Raw genomic sequence first — 26,384 nt, 5'->3', positions numbered from 1 at the left:
CTTCTTATGTAATAAAGCACAAAACGCGATTCGTGATTGGAAGCTTCACAGTATGCTCAACATTGATTGGGGGCCAGTTGATGTCTACTTCTCTTGGGAATTGTGCTCACGAACGCCACATCTGAACGCCATATCTTTGCACGCCCAAAAAATGTGGTTTACAAAATTAAGTGTTAACTGTGTGATGAACATGGAAGGGTCATATTCTATATTGTGGAGTCCATGCGCCTATTTTTTTTTTTTAGATGTAATGAACACCTTCGAGGCGCTAAAACAAAACAGGGAGTACTCCTTTCGGTGACCACATTTTTGGCAAAACACGTTCAGGCTGAAATCCAGGGAGGTGCGGACTCTATGCCCCTCTTAGGACTCGGCCATCTGCAGAGCGCAGTGATACCCGGACAGGAAAATAAGTAAATTCATTCTTATAAAAGTCGGCGACCAAATCGTAACGTACAGGGCTCATCATTACCGATTATGCGATCGTGATATGTGCTTTGATGTGTGGTGAGTGCTAGCTTACAATCGTTTTAACGTGCAAGTGATGCCTGACGCGTCATGTGCAATGCCTGTTTAATTGAAATCGCTTGCACGTATAATTGATGCGTGATGGGTGGTGCCTATTTACTTCAACTCGCTTGCATTTTTGAATGATGCGTGATGCGTGTTGTATGTTTACGTGAATTCGTTTGCGTATTCGCATTTTTCGCGTTTTCTAGTTGCTGCTTAAATATGCACTGCATCGTAGTAATGGCTGACAATTGCTCCTTGTTTAAGCCCCTGAATGTTGGTGTCCTATAAAAATTGTGGCTCGCTATAAAAAAGCTGAAAAATCGAGCAGAAACATTGGCAGGCAATTTTAAGCTCACTTTTGCTATTCGTTTTTATAAAGGCATGTTGGTCAACGCATCTATATCTCCATTCCTCTGGTTCTTCTCCGAGGATGAAGGCTATTACTACTGTATTATCTAAGTTTTACAAGAAGTACGAGTCTAGATTTGCTATGCATTGTTATACTACAATCAACGAAAAATGCGCTGGAAATTTTCATACCGATTCATGCAGCAATTTCTGAACCATTCCTTCGGCGCACAGAGCCCAAGCACTTCTCCCTGGGTGTCGGGTATGTGACGCAGTCGAGGTGTAGCGTAATAAGGCGAAGGTAACGATCACATAACTCACTTTGGTCCTCTCTTCACAGTAGTTGCATACCAAACTCTTTGGAAAAAAAAACAAACTAAACGGCAGACACCCAACAGAGGCCTAGAACGACATTTTTCAGCAGATTATTTAAAAAATAAGGATTATGTGAGGTTTTTAACCACACCCAGAAGAAATATGATGTGAAGCTGGGTGAAATAAATGATGACCATTCTGGCAAAGACCTTTGGTAATCCGACTACGTCCAACTGTTACAAATACAAATTCTGATCATATTGTTACTTTTATCCGGAAACGGTTAGAACCCGACTCGTTCGGACTCGGAGTGCACCAATGCACATTGGCTGCCTGAAGTCCTCTGTTTTAAGTGGGAACATGCAGTGCCCGGCAAGAGCCTTTGTGTGGGATCCAACGCTGTGCACCATAACACAACTGTATGGCATCATTTCGATCTGCTTCGGTACCGCGCGTACAAAACGCAACTGTATTGGCATCATCTCGATCTGCTTCGGTACCGCGCGTACAAAAGCCGCTTCCTGGTCTGCAGAACCTGCACTTTTTACAGAAGGATGCTTAGGATAGCATGCGAACAGATTAACTTTGCAGATACGCGTCACCGTGATACACTTTGTTGGCTTTATGTATGTGCTTTTCTTAACATCAAATGCTGAAACCAAGAGCCTCCTTCAAGTCCTTTGATAAAAACCGTTTGCGAATATATCCATCTTTCTTTGTCTAAATAACAATCGGAGATGGCAGAAGAATTGGACACACTTCTGCGCAGTGCGCGGCTCGTATAGTGAAGTCGCGCGTTTCACCGCTGATTACGAACGATGAATGAATATAGCGTAGTGACATACTACTTATCCACATCTGAACCGGTCAGCGAATGGACAGTCCCGGCTACTGGCGATGTCTACCTGGTATGGGCGGAAACCAACTTCCGGTTTACGGCTTGCCGTGAAACACGCGGTAGGAAATCCTGGCATCGCGGCTTGCGGAAAATGAAATGGACTCGGCTGAAGAGGATACTGGAAGAGATGCTATCCATACGTTTGGTCACAAAGGGGGACGAGAGGAGAGAGAGAGAGAGCGAGATTGAGATGGAGAGAGATGATGGAGATGAGAGAGGAGACGAGAGGAGAGATGTTTGATGAAGAGAGTAGGATGGAGGAGACTGAGAGAGAGAGAGAAGGAGAGAGAGAAGAGAGATGAGAGACGGCGAGGAGAGAGTAGGCGAGAGGAGGATTAGAGACGAGATGAGAGCGAGAGAGAGCCGATGAGATGAGAGAGAGAGAGAGAGAGAGAGAAGAGAGGATTAGACAGTACCAGGACAGACAGACAGACAGGACAGGACAGACAGAGCGAGAGACAGACAGACAGGACAGACAGACAGACAAGACAGACAGACAGACAGGACAGGACAGACAGACAGACAGGACAGACAGGCAGACAGACCAGACAGACAGACAGGACAGACCAGAAGACAGGACCAGACAGACAGGACAGACAGACAGACAGACAGAGGGCCGCCGTCAGCCACCGTTCCCTGGAAAGCGGCGGCTGTCCGCCTCGCTCGGCAGGCCCGACTTGAGGCTCGCTGGATGAGCCGGTTCGGAAGTGCCTACTGTGTTTTTTTAATGAGCTGCAGAGCAAAGATATGTAGAGAACCAAAAAAAGATACCTATTTTGAAATAAATGGATACATATATTTTATAACTCACGTTTGAAAATACCAGTTAGCTAATATAAGCAATCCTGATATCTTTGGACATCTTCATAATTAAAATGTTGTGTTGCTCAGCCTATTCCGTTGTTCATGTTGGGTATGAATAGCTTTTTAGATACGGTCGTTAAAAGATAACTCCTTTTCAAAACATGCCAAATGCCGACACATTTTTATCTCTAAAACAGCACCCCCAATTAGCGTATATTTTCAGGATCGAGTTCCGAACAAAAGAAAATCCATCGACGGTTGTTTTCAAAATACCAGTGATTCGGGTAAATAGATTGGCATGATTGGTATGGGAAGCTCCACTTTATACGTGCGTGGCATTTGCTACAGGTGCCTAAATCGCACTTACAATTTAACAGTCAAGTTGTTCTGGCTTCGATTTACGCAACATTCAGCAGGTCTGCAATCAAGCTGGGACAAAAATGTTGCGATCGTCTGCATTGACTACGCGCTTCACTGTTGGGCTGTCGACGCCATGCATGAATTATTTTCCTTATGTACGGCGTTTTATCTTCGGCAGGGGCGAAGGCTGTTCATAATCGGAGAGCTACTGGACACGGAGCAGTCCTACGTGGAGTCCCTTCGGCTCCTCATGAGTGTGAGTACGGAGCGTGGCGAGTTGATTTTAGGTCACTGAGGGATGAATTGGCTCACGAATAGATAGTGAGTGCCTTGTTTCCGAGCCCGTAAAGGTTTCTTTGAGATCATACTTTGAAAGGTTCTTGCGTTCAAAGCTCTCGTCTTCCTGTACGTATTTCACGGAACCGTGTGCACGTACCAGATGCTGGGATAGTTGTCCAAAAGTTGCTCACGTGCCTTATCCACTATTATGCAGTGATTTCATTAAGAGACAGCGCATAATAAGCGCCCAGGACCAGCAACCCGTCTGTTTTTGTTCCGAGGTTGATGGTGGCTGTACTTTTCCTTCATGCTAACATCCCTGGTCTCTTGGCGTGTTTCAGTACTCCAGAAAACTACGAGAACCGGAACTGGGTGCCCTCATGGACCCAAACACTCTCCTGGATATATTCCATATGGTAGGACCTGAACACCCCACGTCTTGCCACCTCTGATGTGGATCCCGAGTCCCAAAGCCATGACGTCCGGACCTGCAGACGTGCAGGGGGACCATGATCGCAGGCGTTTGAAGCGACCTTACACTCTGGTTCTATTCCGGGCAGGTGGGAGAATCCCACCTCTTTTTATGCCGTTGCATCAATGTATGTTTTACGCGTTGTGTGAAAATTTCGGGTGCATGAAATCCACAGGGGTAGTTTCAGGATCCGGTGTTGGTGGGTGGGTGGGTGGGGGGGGGGGGGGGGGGAAGCGGGCATCCAATGAAAGCGGGCATCTGGCGATCATGTTTGGATAGTCATCTACCCGAAACTGTGCGCACTGTCTGGCGCCCACAGAAATGCTGATGCCTACCGCGAATAAGACACTTGCAATGTACAGAAGGTCTCCAATTGAGCTGCAATCGATAAAAAGTACCCTCGAAAGCATGTTCTCTGAAGCAAATCGTTGACCGAGGCCATGTTTGTTAGTGACCTTTCCGGACATTGACGAATGCGAAATACCTTGCCTGATCGTTGCGATTGAGGAGCCAAAAACATCGCTGTGATTGAGGAGCCAAAAACTACCTCAAGGGTCAAAGGCTACCTAAAGCTACCTCGAGCTTCAAAGCTACCTCAGGCATCAAAACCTATTTTCAGCGTCAGAAGCTACCTCGTAAAGCAAGTTTTCCAGTACAAAGCTGTCTGCTTTTGACCTTGGTCTGATTTCGTACATAACCCCAGATTTATCAGCTTAGTTGTTATCATAACTGTGTTTGTCTTATTGCGTTAGAAACTGTCTAAAATTGTCTGAGGTCGTCTTACACTCTACTGAAGCATCAGCTTAACAGGTTCCATAAAGTGTCCCCGCTGACGACGATGGACTGACTTTGGCGTGGTGCAGGCTAGCGATCTCAATAGCCTTATCTTTTTCAAAGCAAAAGATTGGCTTTTCAGTTGACTGCAACTAGGCATAGCTTGGTGTTGCTACATCTCACCGTTCTCAAATTATTCTGAAAAACTCAGAACGGTTAAATTCGTCCCGCCCAAGCGCGTGTTCAAAAATAACTGGAGACAGTGACCACCAGCAGCAGGCCCGTCAACTGACAAACGCGGCTGACGGTGGGTCACGCTCCAAACAAGTGTTGCTGCTTCCCCCCTTTGGAGAACTGGACATGCCTATGTCAAAGGTTTCCTCATGACAAAAGGGAGCACCATTCTATTTGCTCTACATACATCCAATTAAAAATGCGTTTTGATGACTTTTGTTACCATCTCGCTTGGCATGTCGTGGATACGTCTGCGATTTTTCAAATTTTGAACATATTAATTATGCATCCATCTGAAGCCACTGTCCATCTTTCTGCATTGTATGCGTCAAAATCAGAAGATAACCGGGGATAACTGTGTCTGATCGAAAATGTCCTGAATTTTGGCGTGTTCACCCTGTTACGCCGTATTCTACTTTCAGATCGTATTTTCTGTAACTGCAAATCACGTTGCCAGAAAACGAAAACCATTTCTTATCGGCCAGTGGTTCGCGAGATCTCGGGCGGGAAGCCACGGCCCACCCACAGAATAGGGGTGATGGGAATCCGTCCGGAACAGGGTTAAAAACTCGTAGCTAGGAACTACTGCATCAGCCGAACGCTAATACGTTTGTAAGCACATTTTTGCCACTTTAGTGAACCGCATACAAAAGCTTGTCTAACAGCGTTTCTTGGAAGGGCCGAGCTCTAATACACTATCAATTGCATGAAACCCAAGGCGCAACGAGGTGAAATTGTACTTTTTTCGCTGCCTTGGAGGGGGACCTATTGTTCCCATTCTTCTACTGCCTGTGTACGGCTACTCACACATGGTGAATTTCGTTCTCTGACATACGCAAACAGATTCCTGAAATCCTGGAGATTCACGAAGACTTTCTGCGTGAGCTGATGATGCGCGCTGACAACTGGAGCAGTCAACAGGGCATCGGGATGGTCTTCCTCGACAAGGTGAGTCCTTGGAGCAACCAACAGGGCATCGGGGAAGATCGTTGTTGTTTTACGGCGCGTCGACTGCAATGGTCATTTTGCGCCCATAACGATGCTTTTACTTAATTAGTATGGTGTGAAAATAACTTGAAAACCAATACCTTTTAACAACGAAAAGAGTTGTTTTGAATCAAGAAACGAGGAACTGTCCCCGAGCACATCGCTAATCGTCAGGAACGAAGCCTGCGGACCAAAGTGACGTCGTCGTTCTTCGATGAGGCACGGACATGATACAATGACATGGTGGACAGTGAGAACGGCACCATACCGCTGGCATAGGACTCTGTCGGCTCCATGCAACAGATGGCCATGGGTGGCATACGTATGCCCAATGCGCAACCTGCATAAAGCCACTTCTACCCACCGCACACTGCGGGAGCATGACGACCACAAGCCCAACTCGGTTTTTATCGGCCTGAACTTCATTGCCGCCCACCTGGTCCCAACAGCGCTGCAATTTGCTTCTCAGGAAGATCTTGACTGCTGGGTAGAAATCTCTGGGAGGGATAGGCAAAAACCGGGTATATGTTGCCACCGCTGCTCGCTTGGGAGCGGCATCGGCCAACTCGTTGCCCACACTACCGACGTGACTGGGGATCCAGCACAGCGCAACTCTCTTTCCAACCCGATTCAATTGTGTCAGGCGTGATAAAATGTCCTGTATAAGGCGACATGATGGATAAAAAGACTTCAGTGCAGAGAGACTGCTCAGTGTTTCTGTAAAAATGGCGTGTGAATATTCCTCACCAACTTCTATGAAGCACATCGCCTTGGTAATCGCAATTAATTCCGGCGTGGTGAAAACTGACGAGTGGGCTGGTAACGAGAACGATCGAGTGACAGAACCGCTTGACGAAAGCATAACCCACGTCATACGAGGTTTTGGATCCGTCTGTGTACGTCAGAGTGTATCCTTCATAAAACGCCAGAACCTCAAGTGCCCTGGATCTCATTAGGTGTGGTGTGACGTCTTTTTTCCTAATTTCCGTAAGCGGGGTGTCAATGAAGAGTATGGTCGTTTGCAAAGGAGGAGAAGCCAGGTGGTTTACTTGCTTTACACCTCGAAGAGGAATTCCGCTGTCGAGCAATAAGGCTCTCATCCAGAAACCAGAAACCAAAAATTAAAGCGTGCTGCTACGGCCGATGACGAAGGGAACTCACGGCAAACCGGGACAATACTGCAGAATATGTCGGATGAAGCGTGAACTGCCGCAGATTCAAGGCATAACTTATCCCGAGCTTTTTCCTCCTCGTCGAAAGTGGCAGCCCGTGTGCCTCCGTTAAAAGGCTGACGGAAGGTGATATGCGGAACGCCCCAGTAACAATACGAATGACAGTATGGTGGATGGCATCAAGAACATGCTTGCTGGATTCAGACGCGCCATCATACACAAAGCATGCATAATCCAGTTTGGAGCGGACGAGTGAACGATACAAAAGCATAAGCGTGCTTCTGTCTGCCCCATATGACGTGCGAGACACACACTTCAGTTTGTTGAGAGATTTAAAGCAGCGGTCGCGTAACATTTTTAATATGTGCGTTATATGTAAGGCGGCGGCCAACGTGCATCCCAAGGTACTTGGCCACGGCCTTATTTGGAATAGAGCGACCATATAGACGGATGCTGAGGTCATCACATCTCTGGCGACGACAAAAATGCATTGCAACGGCCTTATCGCCCGAAAAACAAAACCCGTTCATGCCACCCCCATCTTTCAACGCGGTCCACAGCCAGCTGCTCGCGTCGCTCCCATCGCTGGTGCCCTCGCTGCACTGGTCCGAATAGTAAAATCGTCAACAAAAAGGGCACGTCCGACCGACTGGGGGAGCACATCACAAATATCGTTTATCATGACCTCGAACAGCGCTACTCTTAACATGCCACCCTGGGGCACGCCGTTTATTTGTTGGTACTTATCGGAGAGGACGTTGCCGACCCGAACACGGAAATATCGTTTGGCTAAAAACTGTTGGAGAAAAGTACCCATATGGCCACGTATACCATACTTATAAAGCTTTTGAAGAATACCATGGCGCCATGTGGCGTCATAGGCGGCTTCAATGTCAAAGAACACTGTCCCCATATGCGCTTGCTCTTGAAAAGCCTTACGAATCGTAGTGTCCAAAGCTAGAAGGTGGTTCACCGTACTACAGTTTTTTTTTTCTAAACCCGCGCTGCGAGTTACTAAAAATAACGTTGTTCTCCAAAAACCAGGTGAGTCGAACGTTTACCATTCTTTCCATGAGCTTGCACAGTGATGACGTCAGTGAAATGGGTCGGTAATGAAGAGGGTCTATCCCACTCTTTCCCGGTTTTAGAATAGGCACCACAACAGCCTCCGGCCAGGCCGGAGGGAATTCACCACTTGACCATATCCTGTTGAAGGCCTCCAACAGTATGCGACGTGCACACGGTGGCAGATGTCGGAGCATCTCATTGTGGATGCCATCAGGACCTTCCGATGCACTACGAAGCTTTGTAATTGCCGACTCCAGCTCCACCAAAGTGAAGGGCTCATTGTACGCCTGTGGTCGCCTTGTGAAAAGTCCCACCACGATTTTGTCGCATTGCGCTCTTTGCCGTAAGAACAGTGGGCTCGTGTTTGCACCTTCGCTACGGCGGGAGAGTGCTCGGGCGATCTCGTCAGCCACATCTAACGGATGAGTCACCACCTGGTCGTTATCATGTAGCACAGGAAGTGGCGCGGATGAAAACTTTCCAGAGATGCGCTTGATCCGAGCCCAAACCCGCGAAGTTGGCGTGAATCTGCTAGGCGTGCTTACATGCACACGTCAGGATTCACGTTTCACTTCTTTTATCGTGCGACGGGCGAAGCTCTCGCGTTCTTAAAAGCTACTTAATTATCCAGGTTACTTCTGGCGTCAAAAGCTCGGAAATCACGTTTGCGAGCGCGAATTGCGTCACGACACTTCTCTGTCCACCACGGCACAGGAGTGCGACGGAGAAATCCAGAAGAGCGCGGGATGTAATCGCTAGCGCAATCTAGAAGTCAGTGAGTAAAATTCTCAATAGAGGGGGCCATCCTCTCACTTTCGGTTTGGCACAGTGTCTCCAGTCGAGCTTGAAACTCACCCCATTTAGTTTTTTTTTAATACCAACGTCGTGGTCTTACACCAAACGTTTTCCTTATCTGGAATCGAAGCCATACTGGGAAGTGATCACTGCCCATTGGATCATCTGCCACAGACCGCTCGAGGCTTTCCACCAGCTCGGGACCAGAAATACTCAAATCAAGCGCGGAAATCTGACCACACGGAAGTGTGAAATGGGTACGAGTCCTTGTATTTAAAACACACAGTAACAAGTCATGGATAAAATGTTCGCAAATCCTTCCACTGGTGTTCGTGCTATCACAGCCCCACGCAGTGTGATGAGCGTTTAAGTCGCCTAAAAGAAGAAGTGGTGACGGCAAATCATACACTAAACGCCTCATCTATTCCAATGGAAAAGCGACACCAGGTGGAAGATATAAGGAACACACTGTGATGTGACGTTGATTAAAATGTAGGTGTGCGGCTACAGCCTGTAGCGTAGAACGCAGGTTTAACCTCCTTGGCTGGCACGCTGTGTGCAAGGAGGACACCGCCGTGTGAGATACCGTCGGTTAACACATCGTTGCGAAACAGGGCGTATCCCTTCAGCGTGCAGTGGTGACCAGAAGCCAGCTTGGTCTCCTGCAGCGCTACGGCTGACGACAGCCTGGAGGTTGAGGACATTCGCCCTTATTCCTCTACAGTTCCACTGTAAAAATGCCTGTAAAGGGGGCGTGTTAAAAGGGCCGTTAGAGGTCACATACTAAAACCGGACACGTCCTAAAAGAACTGGACTGCGCCAGTTGCAGGAGCAGACGTTTCAGACTGAGAGCCACGGCTCGATTCTGCAGGGAACGTGCCCCACTCTGGGACAAGTTCTGTGGCTCCCTCCGTCCGACGGAGACGGGGGACCGGCCGGGGCACGCTTCACGCCAGCGTACCCAGTCCGGGGTGGCGGCGGAGGAGGGCTCATCGTCAGGCCTCTACCAGGCGTCTGGGGGTCAGCGGGGGCCTCCACTGGCCTTCTGGGCGATGGGGTACCACTGCGAGGGGCGGGCTCCTTGCTTGCACCGGACAAACGATTGGCCGCCTTAGCCCTCTCCAACTCGGCCAAGCGGGCCCGCTTGGCGTCGCGGGCGCGCCTGCCTGCCTCATGCCGTTCCATCGTTTCCGCTGCCCGTCCGCACGCACTCGCCAGTGTCGCCGGAGGCGACGAGGGCAGCGGTGCGCCAGACGGCGAGGACGGCCGAGCCCGCAGACCATGGCCGCGCTTGACCACCGTCCATCCCTCTTCCTCTCCCGTTAGCGACCCCGATGACACCTGAGGGGCCGGCGGCACAGCGTTGGGCGAACAGGACTCAGCTGAAGGACCCGGAGGATCCAACTGGGCGGGAGTCGCCCGTCCCGCCGACACCACAGACAAACGGAAGGATCGCAGGAGCGCGATGAATTGGACCGCTGACATGTGATTGATGCTGGTGGACTGTAGTACAGAGGTTTTGGATTTTTCGGCGTAAGATACTTTGGGGTGATTAGCCTTATACTGTTCACGCGCCTGGTGGAAAGAGATGTTCTTTGAGGTTTTGAGTGACATAATTTTCTTTTTCTTCATGAGGGCTGGACAACTTTGATCGAAAACTGTGTGCGGTACCTGCCCCGTGCCACATTTCACGCACCAGGGCTGCACAGAAGTACACTGGTCTCCCGAATGTTCTAGAGATGCACACTTCCCACAGACAGCTCGATTGCGGCCGTGTGGTTTTGTATGACCAAAGCGCTGGCATTGAGAAAAATTGCATCGGATTTGGAACGAAGACTCTGACTTTGACAACGGCGTACCCAACGCGGATATTAGACGGTAGATGAGGCCGGTTAAATGTCAATATAATGTTGCTTGTAGGAATTTGGTCATGACCCCTCCTGGTCGTGATCCTGCGCGCTGCGGTGACCCCAAAGGCTCCCAATTCTTCGATGATTTCCTCCTCGCTGACGTCACGAAGGTCATAGCAGTTTACGATGCCTTTTGATAAATTTTTGGTATGGTGCGGTGTGGCCGTGACTGGCACGATCACGTCTCGTTTTCCACCCTCGGTTCTCGCGGCGTAAACAAATTCAGTGGCTGTCATAGCTCGAGTCGCATCGGTGCCCTTTGCGAACTCTACCTCGATCGCGCCATCTCTCAGCTTATCACAGCAGGTGACTTTTACGAACCTGTCGCATCCGTTTCGACGCTGAAACGGTAAAGGCGATGCTAAGCTCTTCACATCACTCCGGAAGACAAAAACGCGTGGGGCAGGTGGAACCGACTTATCGCCGCGCCCTTAGATCATCGCAGTCCGCCCCCCTCTCAGGGGGGCAGATGTTGTTTGGTTTGTAGATGCCACGCAATGCTATTGTTAATTTCGGCACCGGAGCGCCCCACCCACCTCGGAGCCTAACTGGGAGACGGCCCACTCACCCAGGGGGTGGTGGTGCCGCCAGGGCTACCTCGGTGCTATACGGGGCGAACGACGCCTCCCACACGGCCAGGTGTAACCGGGGAGACCCCTCCTCGTCCTGACCGTGGTTCAGCGCCGCCGCGTCTTAACCCCTTAAGCCGTTGCGCACGGCCACCCGCCCTAAGCAGAGAACCGCACGGAGCACCCAGCCGCAGCGCGAGCGACAAGCCGCTAGACCCGTGTGGGGCCCCACGGGCCCCCCGCGCCTCCGGATATCCTGGCCAATGTGGAGTGTTGGGACGCGCCGTGACTGGCCCGCACGACGCGCCCCTCAGCCCCGGGATCCGATCAACCCGGGGACGCGGACGAGGGGGCACGGCGACCCCTATAAAACAAGGATTGGGAGTGACGAGTGGGCCGGATGCGGGAAAGCGGGTAATAGGGGGGGGGGGGGGGGGGAGCCGGCGAGACAAGGAGCGGGAGCTCACGTACCGGCAGAGTCGCTACGCCCTGAGAGGAACAGCTTGCACCGTCCACCTGTTACCGGAGCCTAGGACCCGAGGGGGGGGGGGGGGGGCAAGTCCCCTACACCGGCCGAAGCCAGTGCCCCTGCAGGAGCATCGGGGAGGTCTTCCTCGACAAGGTGAGTCCTTGGAGCAGCCAGCAGGGCATCGATGAGGTCTACCCTCGACAAAGTGAGTCCTTGGAGCGGCCAGCAGGGCATCGGGGAGGTCTTCCTCGACAAGGTGAGTCCTTACCGCCCCGGAGGTCACGCGGCGACGGTGGTTGTGATGGGGTGACGGCGCCACGGATAATCCCAAGCGGGGAGGGCGGGCAAGATCCACGTGAGGACTAGGCATGGACAGGGCAAAAACAGATGTCTTCTCTCAAAACTCGAAATTCCTGGGATTTCGGCAGCTTTTGTTTCCTGAGCCAGATATTTGCTATATATATATATATATATAATATATATATATATATATATATATATATATATATAACCTGAACTGCACCGACAAAACGCGCCGTCTATGGGTCAACCACATCGAGTGTACCATCAAGCCTTACGGGAGCAGCTGGCTCGCCGTGTGCAAAACATTTGGGACACATTATAGCGAAACTGTTATCGTACGAAATCGGTTATTACGACCAAGACCGTTGATTGTTCACTACGTAAGACCTCCCCGAGTGGTGGATCGGTTCAGCCCACCGACCAGAAACAGATACGATTCTGTTAACTTCAAAATCCAAAATACTGGCGCCCTCAGTCTTATGACACTTTTAAGCCCGCAGACTCTAACAGCACGGGCTGGCGAACTTTCTGTGAGCTTTAACGTAGCCATCACGTGGAGTTCTGTGGGCTTTCAGATTTGGCAAATTACGAAAACTGAACAAAGCGCGAAGAGAATAAGCAAACTGGTGGTGTTTGTTGGCAGCCTCCGCCAACCATATATGCCATATTATCGTATTATCAAGTCGTCTGGAAGTTTCGTGTCTTGTCGGGGTCAGTGTTGCCTATAGCTGGTCTTGGTCAGGACCTTTATGCACGAGTCTGTTTTGTGGCGTCTGTGCTAGACATGCCAACGATTTTTTGTAGTTTCAAGCGTTCCAGCAGCAAGAGATTTCGCGTCGTGGCTGCCTGTACAAATATGATCTTGTTGATAACCCACAAACTGCGATTTTTTCCACATGTACGTCTTTACAAACGTAAGATAGTGACAGAGACAGAGACAGAGACGGAGACAGAGACAGAGGCAGAGACAGAGACAGAGCCAGAGACAGAGCTAGAGACAGCGCCAGAGACAGATGCCGATACCGGTACCGGTACCGGTACCGATACCGATACCGATACCGATACCGATACCGATACCGATGCCGATACAGAGACAGAGACAGAGACAGAGACAGAGGCGGAGACAGAGACAGAGACAGAGACAGAGACAGAGACAGAGACAGAGACAGAGACAGAGACAGAGACAGAGAACAGAGACAGAGACAGAGACAGAGACAGAAGGACAGAGACAGAGGACAGAGGACAGAGACAGAGGACAGAGGACAGGGACAGAGGACAGGGACAGAGGACAGGACAGAGGACAGAGGACAGAGGACAGAGGACAGAGGACAGGGGACGAGGACGGAGACAGAGAGACGGGGTCTGTCTTCTGATAGCAAGTTGTTTGCTACCAGATATTCATTAATCCATTTAAAAACGATTTTCTCCAGAAACTTTGAGGACAGAAAAGAAGATCGGTGGGGGGGGGGGGGGCGAAAGCTTGGCACATCTGAGTTGGAGCTTTTCTTTTTGAGTATTGCCATAACTATATGTTTCCAAATCTTAGGAAGTTGGCCTGATTGCAGAGATGTGTTGGAAAGTTTAGAGAGCGGCTGGCCAGGTGAGAGTGCTGCTAGCGTTAAAAGTTCGTTGAGTATACCGTCAGAACCATTATATTTGCTCATGTTTAGTGAATATACCTACGTGCCTCGACCTCAGTTACATGAATATTTTCAAGTACGGAAAGGTCAGGATCTTTGATAGGGTTGGTGGGAAGATGTAGATTGCGTGCATCAATAGTACGTGTCTTGTGTCAATCTCTCTATCTCGCAAAGTGGTCATTTAGTAAAGTCGTTTTATTTTTGTCATCTGCTATTGACAATCCGTTATGTCCAGTAAGTGCAACTATTGCATTTTTTATTTACGCCTTCTAATTTTACTACAACATGGCATTCAGGATATTTTTCGCAAAATAGTGTAATATGCAGGGTTGTCTTTCTTGTACTTCAGAGTTTGTTTACTTTTTGTGTGTATGTGTGCATAGATAAGACAAAAGTAATAGCTTTATTCCCCGGGGAAAAACCAGGATATTGGAGATATAGTTTGGTTGTTAGGTCGGCAACATGTCCTTATCGAAAAAATAGCAGAAGAACACTTTTTTGTTGTTTCGATAAAGGTATGTTGCCGAAATATCAACCTAACTATATTTCCACTCTCCTGGTTTTCTCCGAGGAATAAGGCTTCTAATACTGTCTAATCTATGTGAATAATGTTCCTCGCTAGTGCACTGAACGTCTTAGGAATGTGTGCATTTTTAGGTCGCCCGTTGAGGTCGTTTGTTGCCTTTATTTGTCGTCTTCAGTTCGCCCAGTGCAAAGACGTGTCGTGCCTTCGTGCTTGTTGAAGCAAGCTGTAACGTTTGAGTTCAGTAAACCCCGAGGTTTGTATAGGCTCCTTTTATTTTGCGTGCGTTTGGGACTGACTTATTGATCTGCCAGAAAAATCGCAGGCGCGAATGGTCAGGTAGTGGTGTCCATGACCCGATATGACATTGTGTCCCGGTCAGTCGCAGTCAAAGATCGGACAGTAGCCTAGATCAAGTGATCTGCTCTTCGGTAACCATGGAAAACGGCTCATCTTGTGAGGCGTTACCAAGCTGGTGGCTCTCATGAGCGATGGTATGGTTTTAGCATTGCCCTGACTGATGTGCAGCTGAACGAGGCGCGTAAGACCGTATTGAATTTCAGGAGGGAAACACGTACATGTTTTTTAAGACAAACAAATATCAGCGATGGGTGCCAACACTGGTTTGCTGCGGATCGGCCGCAGTTTTTAATGTTCGCCGTCATAATGTAATAATCGTTGTTTAGCTACCTCATTCGGCATTACCGTTATGTTACCGTAAATCAGTCGGCGAGGCAAACGAGGGGCCTCAGTGACCACAGACCCTTTTACAGGCAAAGTGTAACCACTGACGTCAGCTCAAGACGCAGCATGCTTTGGTCAAACGGACCATGGTTGTGTTTTGCTTTGTTGTGTTTTGCCCACACAAAACAGCATCGAATAGATCAGGTGGCACGGCGAAATGGGTTTCAGTTCCAGTAACATTCGTTGTTTGGTTGCGATCCTGACTTCAACTCACATTTCGTTCCGCAATGGGGCCGGGGACGGGATAGCGACCGGGGTATACTGACATTGTGTAGACACACCACAGGTATCCACGGGTGACGGTCAAACGAGTGTCAAGATGACCGCTGCTGGCGTCGTTTGACGCCAGTCATGACTCCAGTGTGGTATCGGAGGCTCACGTGGCAGCTGTATGCGGGCGTACTTGGAGTGCCAAAAAGCAGGAGTGAAGTTTTGCCAAAAGATCGGGGGGGGGGGGGGGGGTGCTGAGCGGTAGAAGTGGCTAAACAAACACTCACAATACACGAAAAGCGGGTTTCTTTCGAATGTTAGCCACGTCCTTATAAATGTTGGTCGGGTAGAGGATGAAGCCTCCTCTCTTTCATCAAATGCATAGACCATTACGTCCTGCCATCAACCGCAGACTGTTGACACTCCCAAATGTTGTGTATGTTTGCACGCCATGTATAAAGGACCTTCAGTGAGCTCGTTCTTTAACAGGAGTTGTCGCGGTTAGTGTTAGTGTCGTGCACTATTGCTGGCATAGATTTCCCCACTAGAATGAGGGAGCTTCCTATCAATTTCATATGCAACTAGGCGTTACCTGATCTATGGGTTCGGAATTCTTATGGTGACTAATCGTCCTTAAGTATATCAGGGGGTGCTGGTTATCACGATGTTATCAAGTGAATTTCCAGTTTTTGTCAACACAACCATTGCTTGCTTGTTAACGTCGTTTAAACTGTGTCTCCCGGCAGCGCATGTCGAGTATTGTTAGTGAGGGTACTTCTAACGCATAACGCCGGAAAAGTGGGAAATAAAGGCCCTTTTGCTTAAATATGAATTGCCTTTTGCTGAGGCTGTGCTCCACCACATGTGAACACTAACTGTCTTCAGCATCTTTTCATGTGTTCTATTTGGCCCTACTCAAAGGTTGCACTGATCCGAGCTGTTGATCTGTAATCTGCATGTTATTATTTTGACACTTAACCAGTGCTTGAAACTACACCAGCAACCAGACTGCGTGCAGTCTATTGACCGTGTGTCGACAGAAGTGACGCGGCCTAAACCGACGGCATTAATGGCTCGTGCGACAATGGGACGTAGATAGTGAGTCGATGGTTTTGGTCGAGCCAGAGGTGTTTCGGACCAAATCTGTGTTGTTTCTGAACGAATCAGCGCACGACATTGGCCGAGCCGACAGTGTCGCTAAACAAGGCAGCAGTGCGCCTGGGCGGTCGGGTTGTGACTGTCACTGACTGCGCGCTGTGGTGCGTCACCATCCAAGTCAGCGGTGTCAGTTGCCCTCCCTGCCGTGTCAGAGCGGCCGTGGCTGCGTCAGCCGACCCGTCCTGCGGTGACACGGACCACACTACTGTTGTCACGAGGCACGCTGTGACGGGTCGTGTGCTGGGTCTGTTTCAGCTAACAGCACCGGTTGTGCTGGACACGTACACGGCGTTCGTCAACAACTGGCCCACAGCGCGGGAGGCGCTGCGGCGCGCCTGTCAACTTAAGCCCGGACTGGCCAAGTTTCTGGAGGTGAGGGCCCTGGCTCAGGGGCGCGTGCGGTGGCTTGGCGCCGGTCACCGACGACGCGCACAGCTCGGTTGGATACCAGCCCTTTCCAGCCAGCCATATGGGCCACTTGCCCGGCATCAGAGTTTACAGCCATGTCGCAGACACATGTTCGCTCCCAAATGCAGAGCCGCGTGGACCGAGCGTGGGATTAACGCGCTGGCGGAGCGGAACAGCCGGGTACAGTTTTCAAAAACAGCTCGACCGCTCCTGGATGGAACGCCAGATGGCTAAAAACAACTAAAGCTGGTCACATGTTGTTCAGCTCATTGGCACTAATAGGTAATGAACAAAAACGGAAAAAGTTGAAGGACGAACTGTCAAAAGGAATTGAAGTCTCCAGGGATGCGGGTCGAATCGGAAACAGACGAAACGAAAGGAACCCGACAGGGTACATTTGGGTAGCGAAACAGCCAAAGGAATTAAAATCGACAAGGATAACATATTATAAAACACTGCACAAGTGGAGACCAAAACACCGGCGGGAATCTTGAACAAGGCCCTGGTGTTTGTTAAAAAGCTTGTAAGGATCAGACAACCAAGGTCTGGTACATGTGCAAAGTCAATGGGAACCAGGAACTAGGCTTTGGTGCTTGTTAAGAAACCAGCTGGAGTGGGGAACCTATCTTTTTATCTGCGGATAAAACAGTGAGGACCATGAAACAAAGTGCTGTGCTTGCAAAACAACGGACAGAATCCGGGAACTAGGGTATTAAACAGCCTTGCGGAGCCGAGGATTCAAGATCTCGTTTCCAGAAGGGGAAGTGAGAACCACGAACGAACATTGAGAGGCCGGCACGTGTCTGTCCAGCAACAAGGTTAACAAAAAATGGCATTGGCCACAGGCGCCGCCGCCGTGCTCACCATCCCGCCGTGGGCGCCCGTCTTGTTCCTGAATGTGTAAGAAAATGGTCACAGCGGGAATTTCGATGAGCATGTGAGGAGGCTAGTTGGATGCCCATAGACAGAGCCTAGCTGGGTGCCCACAGTAGATCGCCCACCTGGTAGCTTTAAGGTGCGTTGAGTATCGTTCGGTCCAAAGGCTCGAAGGCTGGCTTCCTGCCAGGAGTGTTTGCCAGGCGAGCGTGGGCGGGCCCGAATCCGAGGCCTCAGGGACGCCAGGCCCTGAAGCCCATTGAATCCGACGGCGTATCAGGGCGCGGTCGGCAACATCCCCTTTCATGGCAGGCGTCAAATCATTAGGACTCTTCCGGCTTAATTCTTCTTGCCTGCCGACTTGTTTGCTGTTATCCAAATCATCGTTAATCTATGTGCAATTCGTATCAACTGAGATGTTTTGTCATCTGAGTTTTATCACTGTCGATTTTTATCACTCGCGACTTTTCTGGTTTGAGTCTTGTTCCCACCAATTTTTTCCGTTTGACGTGTTTTAAATATTTATCACTGCCGGTGTTTATTGCTTTCGACTTTTCCGAATCGACTTCTAACCTTGTCAACTTTTATCCTTGTCGACTTATCCTTCGACCTTTATCCCTGCCGACTTCGTGGAAGACTGGCGACAATGGTAGATGATTGTCAGTGTTTGGTCGCGCCCCACGTGCGGGGTGCATACCTTTACCGGCTGGATTCGCCCCAAATACATCACCCAGCTACCCGTCTATGTAAGAAGCTCATCGCCACGCCTGACACTGCCGTGAGAGCTGCTGCGATTGGGGTCCAATGAAAACGGTCACAAAAGCTGAGCACGCGCGCTGCGTGAACATCGTGGTACGGAAACAAGATTTGGATATCGTTGGATAGCCCCGACAGCGGTCTCCATTCAGAGAACTTGTGTCGGTTTGCTCATGGTTTCCGGCACTCCGAAAACCTTGAGTACAAATATTTGCACGCGCCTGCGGGCATGCTGTTAATCGTCGGCCACAGAAGTACGTACCCCATAATGAGGTCCATACTGCCAGCGGTCTTGAGCTGATAGCACCCTCCGTTTGGCTCGTACCCTGGCTCACGTGAATTCTGCAGAGGTCCGGCTGATTGCACGTCCACGCGCCACCGATCGGTTCAAGACCGGCACCACAGGCTTTCTGCCGGTCACATGGTGTCACTCGTGCCCCAATCCGTCGGCACACCTGAGCGCAGCGCTCGGAAGCTTGTACATCACATACAGATGGACAGAGAGAAATTGGATCCCGAACTTTTATTCGCGACTGCCATGTGTGAAATCTTGTTTCACGAGATGCGTACAGCATACGGTTCCAGCTCTCTCGGCTGTGAACCAGTGGCTGCGTTTTTGATCGGCATGGACTTGGGGTGAAAATCAATCGATATTCGATTTTGACTTGATGTTTCCGATGCAGGATAGCTCTCCATATGGGCTACAATCTATGAGATTGAATGACCGATTTAAAACTGATGGTACTCAAATGGGCCTGAAGACGAGCTTTCGTGCCCGTGTCATGTCCACATTCACGTGCCCACCCGCCACTCGACACCGCAAACTGTCCCATGCGCATGCGAACCGTGTGGAAAATTCCCGTCCCGTGTCACACAGTTGTTCACCAGCAGGTACATTAAAGGTGAAACGGGCAAACAGACAGACGGACGAAAGCAGGCATGTTGAGCCTCTTTACACAAGTGGCTGAAAAAAATAAAATGGCGATATCCACATATTATCGCACTCAAAAAGAGAGAAAAAGAGAGGGGGAGAGAGGGGGAGAGAGAGAGAGAGAGAGAGAGAGAGAGAGAGAGAGAGAGAGAGAGAGAGAGAGAGAGAGAGAGAGAGAGAGAGAGAGAGAGAGAGAGAGAGAGAGAGAGAGAGAGAGAGAGAGAGAGAGAGAGAGCAGAGAGAAAGAGGGAACGTAATGGGCCGTTGGTTATCGCTTTGGCTTCCACATGAAGGGCCCGGGCTCGAACCTCAGATGTGCCAGGGCTTATCAACGCTGTTATGACCACTTCAGCCGTTAGCGCTTCGTAAAAGGGTGTGCAACGGCGTGGAACGTGTTCACTTAAAAAATCTTACACAGATTGTACAGATGTCGCTATTTCATTTGTTGGCTGCTTTTAGACAGCGTCGATTTGGTTGTCGTGGAACCCCGTCACTGCGCGTGATCTTGCCAACGTTTTTTTTCTTTTTCTCAAGTGTTCACATGACTTAGACAGCTGTCACCAATTCCGACAGAGCTTGGAGCGCTCAAACAAACGGAAGCTCAGCTTCACCCACCTTCTCATCATGCCCGTGCAGAGGATACCCCGGTACGAGCTCCTACTCAAGGTGAGATAAGACGCCAGTTACCGTAAACTGCTTCCTGCCAGATTCCTGCTAGGACCAGCAAGCCCTGGAAACTTTTGCTATGACCAGCTTTAAGTGCCCCTATGCACATCTTTACAAGTTTCAAAAACGAATCAATTTCTCAACATCACGCCTGGAACAAGGTTTCCGCACTTCCGGCTGCCATTCAGCCGGTGTTTGTGCTGCGTATTATGCAGTTTTATGCTGCCATGCCCGCACTCCGCCGGCAGCAACTGGTGAATCACACACCACCGGAACATCCGGACCTGGGCGCGCTGCGCTCGGCGCTCAGCGAGGTCCACCAGCTGGCCTCGCGCATCAACAGCCTGGAGCAGGAGACCATGCAGAACGAGGCACTACAGCAGATGCTGCGCGAGGTGGAGGCGGCCGTGGACGGGCTGGACGGTCTGGTGATGCCCGATAGGTGAGGGACAGTACGGCCTGGTGACGTCTGGCAGGAGGGGACAGTCTGGTAATGCCTGACAGTCTGACAGCCCCCCACCCCTGGCAGGTGAGGCAAAGGACGGGTTGGTGACGTCTGGCAGGAGGAGATAGTCTGGTGATGCCTGACAGGTGAGGCACAGTACGGCCTGGTGACGTCTGGCAGGAGGGGAGTCCGGTGATGTCCGATAGGTGAGGGACGGTACGGCCTGGTGACGTCTGGCAGGAGGGGACAGTCTGGTAATGCCCGACAGGAGATGGACAGTACGGCCTGGTGACGTCTAGCAGCAGGGGACAGTCTGGTGATGCCCGACAGGTGAGGCACATCACGGCCTGGTAACGTCTGGCTGGAGGGGACAGTCTGGTAATGCCTGACAGGTGAGGCACAGTGCGGATTGGTGACGTGCGGCAGGAGGGGACAGTCTGGTAATGCCTGACAGGTGAGGCACAGGGCGGATTGGTGACGTGCGTCAGGAGGGGACAGTCTAGTGATGTTTGACGGGACAGGGACATAATAGGATGGATTTGACGCCCGAGAGATGAGACTGTTCTAGTGGCGCCCGGCAGTTCATAGTGGTAACAGTCATCATATATTGCCATAACGTCCGCAAAAGGCTACGTATTTCGCAGGTGACGTGGCAAAATTAGCTAAAACTGGCTGCCAGTTATCATCAAACTCAGGCATGACAATGTAAATGTTAATTAATACTTAATTTGTTGTCGTTATGTGCGACATTGCCGCCAGCAAATCGCATTATTAGTGACTGAACAAGTGAAAGCGATGACTTCCGTATGACCCCTAAATCGTGACGATCCTAGTCACATCGAGTGATACGAATATTGGTGATGGTGTTAATTGAAAGCGGCGAGGACAAGCATGCTCTGAGACTGGATGTCATATATTGTAGGGCAGTAAAACTGAAGAACAACTGCATTTAATGCACCAAAATGTTCGAGCTGTGTTTCATCACAATGGCAACAAGTGATTACCGATGGAATAATTATTCGGAACGTCGTCTTCGTCTGGTGTTTTAGCGTAATGCAATTTGTTCCGTCAATTCTCCGGCCGTCTTCAGATGCTGTTGAGTACCGGAAAGGACCTCTCTCCATGGGATTGACGGGGTTTGAACCAGGGACTTCTCATTGCGATTCCAGCCTTCTATCATTAAGCTGACCGAGCAGGACGTGAGCAGGACCGAGCAGGACCGGGCATGTTGTGTACATACTAACACGTCAGACGAGGTCAACAGCCGGAACAATGGCTCAGTCGGTGACACTAATACTTCGTCTCAATCATTGAGTAGAACAGGAATTCGCAAGTACTGTGCTGCTTGTTTTGACTTCATTGAAGGCGTGCAAAACTTGATGAAATTTGAACCATGTTACGAATGCAAACCTAGCGATGCAGACTCAGCATGGGTGTCACAATTACAGATGCACAATAGATGTGCTGAGCAGCGTTGCGGAACATTATCCTAGTCATTTGAAGATACAACTTCATGTGAATATGCAACCTCTGCTGTCTGCTTCAAAGTCAAATAGAAAAATGGTCCGCTTTGTGCAAAATTTCAGATTTTTGTATATGTTCAGTCAAGCCCGCATCTAACCAATGTCAAGAAACATGCGCAGTTTTGTTGCAGCGTTGATACACTTTTATTCTTGCCTTGCTGAGAGGCTTAACACGTGCTCCGATGGGAGGGCAAATTGACCCCCCCCCCCCCCGAAGGTTTTTCCAAAATGGTTTCCGAACGGCGCGGCGTAACCGGACCAAATTTTGCATACCTGTAGACAATTGAATAGCAGATCGTTTGGCATCACAAATTTATATTTACCTTGTAAAGTCGCTGACCTATAGCAGGTCAAAATCAGACCATGGTTTCAGCGAAGGCAATTTCTATGGAATCATTTAATCTGATCCAAAAACGGAGTGTTAGACGAAGCCATACATCTCTGAGATGCTTTCTTAGGCAACACAGCAGCTGAATGAAAATTACATGGATCTAAGGTCAGGTATGAAGGCCACGCCAAGGGCAAAACCAAACTGTTTGGTTAGTCTAGGGTTTTCTGTGTGGGATAGTTTCTGGAGCTCATTTTGAGTTTATTGATAGCAGGAACCGCATTATACATCTTCCATGGACTTCTTAGAGGTCAGAATAGGTCATTGACCTAAAATGAATGAACTAGGTCAACATTTTGTCTTAGGAACATACTGCCTAGCGTAATCTTTGTCGCTTAGTCAAATGCAAAACTCAAAGCAATCTTGTATGATTTTGGTCACCTTGACCTTCAAAAGGTCACTGACCTCGAATGAGAATGTGACCTTTTGCCTAGAAACGGTTATCTGCGTTCTGGGGTATCTAGGTATCTAGATACCTAGCGAAGGGTATCTAGCCGGCCGCCAGGGCGCGTTTTAAAGTTGCACTTCGAAATGTGACACTTTTAGGACGTCGTTTCAAGATAAGCAGGTCATTTTGAATTATCTGAGCTGAAAAAATGCGAGCTGGTTGACTGTAACGACTGAAAGCTGCAAGCAGTTAGGAGGGGAAATGTTGCGATGAAATGCCATACCGATTATCTCAGTGGTGAACTCTAACGCCGGAAGGGAAAATATTGCGTGCTTATCACAGCAGTCAAATTCAGGTGCAGCATCTTTCGACCGAGGCCCTACATGACTGTCCACTAATGATCGGCTTCAATTTAAAAAATATGGGCAATTAAAGACTTTGGGCACTTCCGGCCTATTTTTTTTTTATTTCGGTATCATGATCGTAAAAGCGGACGACATGGGTCACAGAGTGTGGATGTTGCGGCATGTTGATAATGTATGCTTTCCCCGATCATCATAAATAGGTCGTCAGGTAATATCGCAATGTGCAAATGAAGAGCAGTATCAGACATCTCTTACCAAAATGTTACGCACAAAAGAAAATAAATCCAAAAGTATGGTACATATTTCGCCGCCTCTCGCAGCATGGCACGTAGATGACAACTATTCCTAAACAACAAGTGACTTTTTCAACAGGTTAAAACATAAAAGTAGAGAGATGCAGTAATGGAAGTGTGAGGGGGGTGGAGTTAATCAGGCCATTCCCGTTCGCCCGTCAACTTTGAAATCGTTCCCGTATCCCTGTTTGTGACATGTTGTATTTCCCCACATCACCCGTAGGATATTGATTCGTCACGACCAGGTGACCATGACGACTACTCTGGGCACCAAGAAGGAGCGCTGCCTCTTTCTCTTCAACGATCTGCTTGTGATCGCCAGCATCAAGCGGCGGGCGGGAGCCACCCGCAAGCCCTCCACGTAAGCGGACGCCGAATAGCACAACCAAACTGTCACCCTGTAGGATTCCACATTCGGACGTTCGTTACCGCAGTTTTAAGGTTGCTCAACGTTGTTACGAAACTCTCTTAAAAGCGATGCGTTGCTCTTTATAGCAGATTTTGCATCCAGTGGCAAAATACACGAATGTCGAGAAAAAGACCGAACGAGGCATATGCATATCGCCGCTTGGCCTGCCTGGAGCCTCTTCTGCCGCTCTGCTGCGACACATGTTCAGGACACAGTTCAGGCGGGGCAGCCGGGCGCCAGCCCCGCCTCAGCCATCGGAGCTGGGTCTGAGACTGACCGTGACCTATTCCAGAGCACTGGCTGACGGCTCGGTCACGGGCCTGGAGGCCAACAAGTACAAACTGCTCATGAAGATTCCTCTGGCCGATCTGAACGTTGCGCGCTGTAAGTCTGGCCGATCTGAACATTGCACGCTGTAAGTCTGGCCGATTTGAACATTGGGCGCTGTAGGTCTGGCCAATCCGAGCATTGCGCGCTGTAGGTCTGGCCGATCAGAATGTTCAGCGTTGTAAGTCTGGCCGATCTAAGCCGCGCGCTGTAAGTCTGGTCGATTTGAATGTTGAGCGCTGTAAGTCAGCCTGGCGGCATGCAGCAACTGTCCTGTGAATAATGTCGAAAAAGGGGGAAAGCTCATTCCCACTTTCCGCTCGAGTCTGTTTTCCCGAGTACAGTTTAGTGTGGTCCGCTGTCAGATTTTGCCCTAAAAGTGACATCATTGTGCAGCTCGCTTTTATCGGTATGTTACTGAATAAGATGAAACATTTTTAGGGACGGGAGCGGGGTGGGGGGGGGGAGGGGTCAATCAATGCGTCCAACTTACACGATTTGGCCAATGTGCGACATCTGCTTGACTTCTTATGCGGCATGGTGATCTACCTTGATGCCGAATTGTAGCAATAGCAGCTAACGCGGTATTCTCTCATCGGCCAAATCAAAGTGAGGCGGTACCTCCGTTTTACCACCGCCGGTGTTGGGATTGCGTGGTGTGTTACTATGTGCTATACTTCTTCGCAGCCAAAGACGAGAATCTGAGTTCGCTTCTGAAGGAGGTAGAAAAGATTGAAGAGGACATTGCAACCCTGCGTCAGATCGGGGTGATGGTCTGCAAACTGCACTGTAATCACTATCAGGTGGGGTAGTGGGGAGGACGCAGCCAACGGCAACCGGCTGTGATCAAAAAGTTCACAGAACCCCTAAAAAAGACAAAACATATGCTTCACAACGTTGGCAGCACATACGGCAAACCACGGAGGCATGCGGTATGTGACAGTCATGCGACATAATAGGGGGGGGGGGGGGGGGTAAACTGAAATGACATCTTGGAGGTCATTGGTGTAATTTACATTCCTGTCCTTCTTAAGGCCTTAACCCCGCTAGTGTTTTAGTGCACGCCTGCAAAGATGTGCAGACTGTCTTGTGCGGACTATTTCAAAGTCACCAAGGCATCCATGACGTCATAATGACGTTATTAGAATCCTGTCATTCCACTGGTGATGCGGCAATCAAGGCCAATAAAAAACGTTGTTGAGCATGTTCACTAAGTGGATAACTTGTGCTGCCTAGAGCAGTCTTTTCCACTTAAAAGTATACCAATAGTGATGCGGGAGTTTATTTCATTGCATGTTATGCTTGCTTTAATATTTTCGGATGTGGAACAGTTCCTTTAAGTGGAAAGTTTCGTACCCTATGTTACGAGCTCCGGTCCCGCCCGGCAAGCTGATCCGATGCCTGTGATTTAATGTGTTCTTCAGGTAATGCGTTTTGGGGTGTGGTGCGTAAAATAATTGCAGTAGCTTGTAAATGTGACACTGATCCGCAGTAAATGCGTGTGTAGGGTATACCTAGGCCCGTTTGAATCGTCGCATGATTAACACCATGCCGTTTCTGATAGGTGGAGGAGCTTGTGAAGGAGATGGCGAACGTGCTAAATAAGCAGCTGTCTGAGCGACACCGCGCGGATAGCCAGCTGATGCTATTGCAGCTCAACGTGGCCACCCAGTGAGTGGCGGGCTGCTCTCAGGATGCCGCACAATAGCTGCGCTCCGAATGACGTCACTGGTATAGGTACAGCGTGAAATGCCGTAGACGTGCTTGGAGGCGATGTATTTGACGCGATGGTTTTGCACACCTAGTACCTGCGAATGCATCCTCATCACTTGTTGCACGCCCGTAGCCTGTTCAGCAGTCGAAGCCAACGCAACTTGTCATGCAGTGCTCCGATTATACATCACTGTTCATCACCCCAAACGTACGTGGTACTCACAGACTTACACATGTGAGACGCCAGGTGTTAGTAGCTGCGGCGTATGTTCATCGCCAATGTCCGTCAAGTTAGTGATTTATTCAGCGATTTATTCAACAACGGGTTTCGATTTCTCTGAAAAAGGTCTT

The 26,384-nt window shown here is 49.6% G+C and overlaps 1 protein-coding gene across 1 annotated transcript in view; it reads left to right on the top strand.

Annotated features, from left to right (window-relative positions):
* The window catches only part of LOC119107558 (rho guanine nucleotide exchange factor osg-1), a 120,622-nt gene that overhangs the window by 80,915 nt on the left and 13,323 nt on the right, over window positions 1–26,384 (top strand). The window contains exons 5-14 of the mRNA XM_037231044.1: window positions 3,417–3,494; window positions 3,859–3,933; window positions 5,841–5,945; window positions 16,801–16,917; window positions 20,090–20,182; window positions 20,431–20,624; window positions 23,808–23,945; window positions 24,286–24,377; window positions 25,008–25,123; window positions 25,885–25,991. Of these exons, the coding sequence (XP_037086939.1) occupies window positions 3,417–3,494; window positions 3,859–3,933; window positions 5,841–5,945; window positions 16,801–16,917; window positions 20,090–20,182; window positions 20,431–20,624; window positions 23,808–23,945; window positions 24,286–24,377; window positions 25,008–25,123; window positions 25,885–25,991 (1,115 nt within the window). The remainder of the gene's footprint in view (window positions 1–3,416; window positions 3,495–3,858; window positions 3,934–5,840; window positions 5,946–16,800; window positions 16,918–20,089; window positions 20,183–20,430; window positions 20,625–23,807; window positions 23,946–24,285; window positions 24,378–25,007; window positions 25,124–25,884; window positions 25,992–26,384) is intronic.

Source organism: Pollicipes pollicipes, unplaced genomic scaffold (genome assembly GCF_011947565.3).
Source record: "Pollicipes pollicipes isolate AB1234 unplaced genomic scaffold, Ppol_2.1 Scaffold_6686;HRSCAF=7923_pilon_pilon_pilon, whole genome shotgun sequence".
NCBI classification, from domain to species: domain Eukaryota; kingdom Metazoa; phylum Arthropoda; class Thecostraca; order Pollicipedomorpha; family Pollicipedidae; genus Pollicipes; species Pollicipes pollicipes.
Note: the sequence above shows the minus strand (reverse complement) of the source record. Positions and strands in the feature narration are given on the sequence as shown.